The 7,296-nt window shown below is 56.0% G+C and overlaps 1 protein-coding gene across 1 annotated transcript in view; it reads right to left on the bottom strand.

Moving 5' to 3' along the window:
* Window positions 1-7,296, bottom strand: part of MYH7B (myosin, heavy chain 7B, cardiac muscle, beta) — a 24,798-nt gene that overhangs the window by 8,491 nt on the left and 9,011 nt on the right. The window contains exons 10-22 of the mRNA XM_010855013.1: window positions 7,073-7,176; window positions 6,847-6,985; window positions 6,442-6,560; window positions 6,200-6,349; window positions 5,847-6,017; window positions 4,539-4,718; window positions 4,312-4,444; window positions 4,152-4,228; window positions 3,600-3,687; window positions 3,318-3,435; window positions 1,530-1,653; window positions 1,292-1,428; window positions 37-292 (exon numbers count right to left, since the gene is read on the bottom strand). Coding sequence (XP_010853315.1) covers window positions 37-292; window positions 1,292-1,428; window positions 1,530-1,653; window positions 3,318-3,435; window positions 3,600-3,687; window positions 4,152-4,228; window positions 4,312-4,444; window positions 4,539-4,718; window positions 5,847-6,017; window positions 6,200-6,349; window positions 6,442-6,560; window positions 6,847-6,985; window positions 7,073-7,176 — 1,796 coding nt within the window. The remainder of the gene's footprint in view (window positions 1-36; window positions 293-1,291; window positions 1,429-1,529; window positions 1,654-3,317; window positions 3,436-3,599; window positions 3,688-4,151; window positions 4,229-4,311; window positions 4,445-4,538; window positions 4,719-5,846; window positions 6,018-6,199; window positions 6,350-6,441; window positions 6,561-6,846; window positions 6,986-7,072; window positions 7,177-7,296) is intronic.

Raw genomic sequence — 7,296 nt, 5'->3', positions numbered from 1 at the left:
GGTCACAGAAAGAAAGCCCGCCCCTCCCCGCCTCACCGCCTGCAGCTGAAGGGCCAGGTCGTTCTTCTCCTGGGTGACGCTGACGTGCGTCTCCTCCAGCTCCTGGCGCTTGGCCTCCGCAGTGGCCAGGGCCCCCCGCAGCCCCCGCAGCTCTGCCCGCAGGGCCGCCAGCTCCTCCTCAGCCTGCGCCGAGCGGAGCAGTGGCTTCATCTTAAAAAAGAGCTTCATCCATGACCAGTTCTTGACAGCGTTAAAGGCACGGATGTTCCACTGGATGGTGAACAGGGCATCCCTGGGAGGGGTGACCGCAGGTGGTCAGCAGGTTCACAGCTGCCCCTTCATAGCAATAGCCCCGATGTTGCTGAGCACCTCCCCTGGGCCGGACATTGCACTAAGCACTTCAGTGTGTGGTTGATCGCATTAACCTTCCCAACAGCCTCTCAAATAGGTCCTAATCCTCTGCTTTACAGACGAGGTTGAGGGAGAGGCCCAGGGCATGCAGGTCTGCCTCCAGGGCTGGAGCTCATAAACCCTGAATGGCCTGGTGGTCCCTGCAAGGGTCCTGAAGACAGGACACCAGTGGGGGTTAAGCCGACTGTCATATAAGGTCGGACAGCCTGGGCTCCCATCCCAGCCTCCCACCTCCCCCATGAGACAGCTGACAGCTCTCTCTCTGCTCAGACACCCCCTCTGGTGAGCAGAGATGGTCATCTGCCTCTTAGGACTGTCCAGTACTTTGCATGTGTGTTCAGTCTATTCCGACTCTTTGTGACCCCATGGACTGTGGCCCACCAGGCTCCTCTGTCCATGGGATTCTCCAGGCAAGAATACTGGAGTGGGTTGCCATTTCTTTCTCCAGGGGATCTTCCCTCAAACCCGTGTCTCCTGCATCTCCTGCATTGGCAGGTGGATTCTTTACCAGAGACGCCTGAGAAGTCCATCCTGTACCTTAACCAAGATAAATTCAAACAAGATATCTCGCCCAGGGCTTGGCACATAAGACTCTTAGAAAACACTAGATGCCCTTATTCTCACTCCAGACCACACTCTGGGACGGCCTGGAATAGAGATGGACTCTCTTTTCCCACCTTCTGAGGGGAGGAAGTGGCAGGTAGCTGGGGGCTGATGGGCACACAGCAGAGCCTTGCCCCTTCGGAGACACTCAACCAGCCATACACAAAATCTGACCCACAGGACAGTACGACCAGGTTCAGAGAGCCTAGAGGTTCTGTGAGCTGGGGGACAGTGGCTGTACGCCAACCCTGTGTCCCACCCCCTTGCTCGCACCCACCTGCCTCCAAGCAGGCGCTGGTACTCCAGGCGCATCAGGCGGCCCCGGCTCCGCGCCTGCAGCAGCGTCAGGACCTTGGCCAGACGCTGGTCACGAAGCTCTTCCAAGACGCCTAGGAGCCCAGCCTTGAAGAACACCTGGGGTAGGCATGGTAGGTATAACCCTCAATCATCTGCATGACCCCCTGCAGAGTGTGTGCCCACACCGGGTCAGGACCCTAACTCCCTTGTGCCCCGACCTTGGTGTGGCCAAACTGGTACTGGGTGTGGTCGATGTCCAGTGAGCCCAGCAGCTTCTCTGTAGCCTTCCTGCTGTCCATGAAGGTGTCGTCCGGGATGGCGCTGGGGTTCAGGATGCGGTACCTGAGGGGGTGGGGAAGGGTTGGTGAGGAGGGTGCTGGGCAGGGAGCAGAGGACTGGAGAGGCTGGCCTCTCGGAGGCTTGTTCAGGCTCCACTGAACAAGCTGGCAGGTGACACTTGACAGCCTCGTGATACTCGGGGAGTGGGCATACTCTGCTTTAAAAGCTCAGGTAATATTTAAACGGCTTCAGTAGTTCTTTAAGAGGCGGCAGTATTTACAGAAGGCCTATGGCACTGTCATAATTTTTAACTTACAATTTTTAATTATCAGTTTTTTGAGAAGACAATAAAAAAGTAAAGACGGTGATGTGTTACAGCATATCACAAACTGAAGAAACATTGGGAGAGAATTGTGATTGATAAGATCACGATCTTGTGGATCACAAGATCAATAAGGGTTCCAGCATGCCCACTTCTAAAAGGACACACTTGCACGTGTGCACAGGGCCGTGTGGGTCAGGTTGCGCTGACCACACTGTGAAGGCAAAACCCTGGAAACACAAAAGGGCCCTCACTAAGGGACTGATTACAAAGCACGGGTCACTAGATTACAGAGTACTTCACTCCATAACAAAATGGATGATGCTCCTTGTCATTACACTTACCCAAAGTCCTAGAAGGCACAATACTGAGAACAGACTGTAATGGTGACTATACACACTGAGGGATTATGACGCCACCGTAACAGATGCCCCACTCTGGTGGGGTTCACTGACCACAGGGGAGGCGGGACTGTCGGAATTTCCTGTACCTTCCCCTCAATTCTGCTGCAAACCTTAACCTACTCTAAAAAATAGTCTTCATGTTTTTTAAAGAGGGTGATGATGCAGACTTATGTCTATTAACAAGGAACAATCCCCAAGACACGGTTACAGGGAAAAAATAGAACATGTGTGTGTTCTCATGTGTGCATGTTCATGTGTGTGTGTGTGCTCATGCGTGTGTGCGCATGTGTGTGTGTGCACCCATGTGTAAAGTATTTCTACAGACACACATGTATAATGGTCAGCATGGATGGCCACAATTACTTCTGAAGAGGGAGGGACCCGTGGACAATTGCAGCCAGACAAAAGTCAAACCTATAAAGGGAAGGCAGAGAGGCTACAGCACTGACCAAGCGCTCATTGCCAGGCATTACATAAAGCCTAGTCCATGTGAACCCTCATTCAACTCCCAAATCCACACCTGGCTCTGCCTGCCTGACCTCCCTCCTGGGCTTCCTGCTGGAGACATTTCAAGTCTGACATGTTCCAAGGAGAGTTCAATCCACTGTCCACCTACCTCCCCCTGCCAAAAGTTTAAAAATCTGTCTTGGTTTCTTAGTAAATCTACCACCAACTCCCCAGTTGATAGGCCAAACACCTGGAAATCACCCCTGTCTTTTTCATTCTCTTTCCACTTCCAGTTCATTAGCAAACCCTGCTGGCTGAAGCTGCAGTATTTACCCAGAGCCTGTTCACTTCTCCCAAACCCAGTCCCTCAGGTCTCACCGACTAGCATTTCCCACTGGGATGCCCCCCAGCCCCCTCCCCAGCCCTCCTGCATCCTCCTTGGTGCCCTTCCTACCCGACCCAACCTTCTGCCTCCACCTGGGAGGAAGGTAAGAGGGAAGGTGGCTGGCGGGGGAGCTAGGGAGGAGCCAGGGCTGGGGCCGGGAGACACCCACCGCTGCCGGAAGTCAGTGTAGAGCAGCCTGTTGGGGAACCCCTGTCGGCAGATCCGGATCCCCTCCAGCACCCCATTGCAGCGCAACTGGTGCAGCACCAGGAAGGCGTCCATGACCCCTGGGCACAGTGGAGGTTAAAGGAAAAGACTAGCGGTCAGGGGACACACCTTCATGAATTTGAGGCCGCACAAGCCCTGTGGAGAGGGGTGACCCAGCTCTGGCCACCCCATCCCCTCCCTCCCATGTCCCCCCATGGGGAACCAGCCCCCCTGGGGTGACTACCTGGGGTCTTGTTCTCATTTGGGACGATGCAACGGACAAAGTGGGGCTGCGTGGCCCGCAGATTGGTCATCAGCTTGTTGAGGTTCTCCTGGGGGAGGGAGAGGGGAGAAAGCACAAGAGGGCAGAGAAGCAGGATTGGAAGCCGCAGTGGACCAGCCCACCAAGGATGGACCAGCCCGCTAAGGACTGGGCACCTCAGCACTGGGTCTCTGCAGTGACACCCTTTGACTCTCCTTGTGACCCTTGGCCCTCTTCCATTTGACCAGGCAAGTCCCCCAACCAATCCTCAGCCCTCCCACAGGCCCCGTGGCTCCCACCCCATCCCCCCTAAACCCTGCCCAGGCAGCGTGGGGACGGGAAGCAGCACAGACTTGCTGTGATGTTCACGTGGAGAGGAGTTAAACATCACTGCAAGTCTTAACGGCCGCCCGCCCCGGGTGCAGGGGACAGAGCAGGGAGCCAGGGCCCCGGGTGCAGGGGACAGAGCAGGGAGCCAGGACCGAGTGGGGGCGGCAGGGAGGGGTCCTCCACAGGGCCTAGGTGGGGCCTCACCTTGTGCAGCTGGGACACCGTCTGGAATGATGCTGCCTTCTTACGCTTCTCTTTCACCCCGGACTTGGGGGGCTCAGCTAGGACAGACAAGGGGCCAGTCACTCACTGCAGAGAACTCCCTCCGTGAGTCCCCTGCAGACTTGCACCACTTGGTACTCACTAGAGCAGGAGCCAGCGTAGTTCTCGTAGAGAGTAGCCAAGAGCTTGTTCTGCGACTTCTGGAAGATGGGGACCACCGTCTCATTCAGTGGATCCTTGTTTTTCTCCAGCCAGCCCACGATGCTGTAAGGCACCTGCCAGAGACCAGACAGGTGCTGACCCGAGGGGCGGAGGAACCGCAGGAAGGGAGGAGGGAGATCAAGAGCTGGGGTTTCAACAGGCACTTACCACGCCTGCATAGTGGACCACCTCAAAGTGGGCCTGGTACTTGCGCTTCTTGTCAGGCCGTGGCTGCTGGAAATTGGGCGACTTCCCCGCGTGGTTATCATAGAGCTTGGCCCGGAAGCTGGCATCCGAGGCCTTGGGGAACATGCACTCCTCCTCCAGGATGGACAGAATGCCCAGCGGCTGGGGACAGGGCACAAGGGTGAAGGGTCTCCATCAAGCCAGTCCATCCAGGCTGGGCTGGACTCCCACTTCCTGGAGCCCCACTCTCTGGGAGCTTCCCCAGACCCCCCAACCTCAGCCACCATCTGCCCAGAGGGAGGCAGAATGGATCTGCACCCAGGAGCCCTGTCTTCTAAGAAAGAAAGTTTGTGGCTTGGCTTTCAACCCGCTTCTGACCAATTTGCAGCTGGCCCTGAGTTGTTCTCTTTGCTTATAAGTGTGCAAATTCAAACCAGCACCCCTGCACCCACACACCCCCGACATCTGTGGTCTCACACTCTCCCACATGGTGCTGTCAAAAAACGCAGTTGATGTCAAACTCTGGCTTCCTCACTTAGTGGTTAAGGGGCCCTTAGACCTCTCTAAGCCTCAGTTTTCTAACCTGCAAAATGGGGACATGAATACTTTCATTCCTGCCATAACAGCAAAGAACTGTCGACCACCTGAATGTGCATAGGTAGGAGATTATAGAAACGCATGGGCATCATCTGCTGTGTGAACCACTGTGCCTTCTTCAACAAAGCACCACGCCCAGAATACACTTTTAGAGAAAAGGTAGGATGAGAAGTGAGTCTGTGTCCGTTAGAGAAAAGAGATGCCGAGGATAAAGGATGGAGAGGATGCACGTCGTGGTAGGATTGGGGGAAATATTCTTTCCCCTTTATTTCTGATTTTTCCATTTTTCTTTGATTTTTCTTTCCTTCTAGTCTTTGTACCATAGGGAAATATGTGTAATGTTTTATAAAGCAAATAAACAAACACACCCTACCCTGCCCTGTAGTTCTGGACAGTTTTGAGGGTCCAGTGAAACTGTGTCTGCAATAGGGCTTACTGTCAGCAGTGCAACAGGGACGCACGCTCACACACACGCCCTGCTCACCAACACACGATCGCACTCAATCTCCAACACACCTAGTCACACACCCGCACACATTTCCATTCATATACACATCACACACACACGCTCACAGTCATGCTTGTATACACACGCTCACTTCAATGCACACGCACATGCATGCCTGCACACGCTCGTTCACACACAAGCACACAGGCACTCCCTTGCCGGAGTGACCTGGCCCTGGGCCCCACCTTCTCGATGAGGTCGATGCAGGGCTGCAGGTCCAGGCCGAAGTCGATGAAGACCCAGTCAATGCCCTCCCGCTTGTACTCCTCCTGCTCCAGCACGAACATGTGCTGGTTGAAGAACTGCTGCAGCTTCTCGTTGGTGAAGTTGATACACAGCTGTTCGAAGCTGTTAAACTGTAGAGGGCAGCGCCCGGCTCAGCCGGCCTGCTTGTAGATGGGGACATGGAGGCCCACAGAGAACAGGGATGTGCGGGACTCCCCCCTGCCTCAAGGCAGACGCCCAGGGCTCCTGCCCCCACCCCTATGGTCCTCCACCCCAGAGAGAACAGAGCCTGGGGCCATGGGCCTGCCCGCACCTCAAAGATCTCAAAACCCGCAATGTCCAGGACGCCGATGAAGAATTGACGGGGCAGCTTGGTGTCCAGCGTCTGGTTGATCCGAGACACCAGCCATCGGAACAGCCGGTCGTAGGTGGCCTTGGCCAGAGCCCCCACGGCAAACACCACCTGGAGTCGTGGGGAGGCTGGGCTGGGACCCGGCAAGAAGCGGACCCTGCCCCGGCTGTCCCAGGGTGGGCCCCGGCCTGCCGGCAGCTCACCTGCTCCACGCTCTGACCCTTGGTCACATATTCATTCCCCACACGCACTCGGGGGTGCAGAAGACCTTTGAGGAGGTCCCCGCTGCTGACCCCCATCAGGTAGGCAGCCTTGTCAGCACCTGGCAGGACACACAGGTGAGATGACGAGGCGGCTAAGACTAGGGGTTTTGGGGGCTCTACTGGTCTCTACTTAGGGTTAGGAGAGGGAGGTTGGAAGAGGTCAGGGTCAGCAAACTGTACAGCTCAGAAGGGTGAGGGGCTGGGGTTGAGTAATCACAATTTACAAATCAGGGCCAGACTGAGGTCAAAGGTTGCAGACAAGGCTCAGGGATCACAGTCACGGACTGGAGGTTGGAATCAGGGTCAAGAGAATGACCAGGTCAGGTCAGGGTCAGGGCGCCTCACTCTCAGTGCCGTCAGCCTCAGCCTGCTCCTCCCGCTGTTTCTGCTTGAATTTCATGTTGCCGAAGTGCAGGAGGGCCCCCACGATCTTATAGCAGGCGCACTTCTCCTCCACGCTGAAGCCCAGGATGTCCATGGCGTGCTGTAGGGAAGGGGAAGACTCAGAGAACTCTAGGCTCCTCAGGGTCCAGCGGAGCCACGGGACCTGCTCCCCTCGCACCAGACGTACATCAGTGGCCATGAGCTCCTCCCCGTCATCCATGTTGTCCACGGTGATGACGCCCTGGCTGCAGAAGTGGTAGTCGTAGGGGTTCATAGACAGAAGCAGCATGTCTGGGGGACACAGAGCCGAGAAGGGGGTGTCGGCTGGGTTCACCAGCTCTCCTCCTTCCCCTGGTCCCAGCGTGGTGGATCCTGGGGGCTCTTGCGGCAAGAGACTCTAGGGCCCTCTCT

The sequence above is a fragment of the Bison bison genome, unplaced genomic scaffold (genome assembly GCF_000754665.1).
Source record: "Bison bison bison isolate TAMUID 2011002044 unplaced genomic scaffold, Bison_UMD1.0 scf7180017864352, whole genome shotgun sequence".
In the NCBI taxonomy this organism is placed as follows: Eukaryota; Metazoa; Chordata; class Mammalia; order Artiodactyla; family Bovidae; genus Bison; species Bison bison.
Note: the sequence above shows the minus strand (reverse complement) of the source record. Positions and strands in the feature narration are given on the sequence as shown.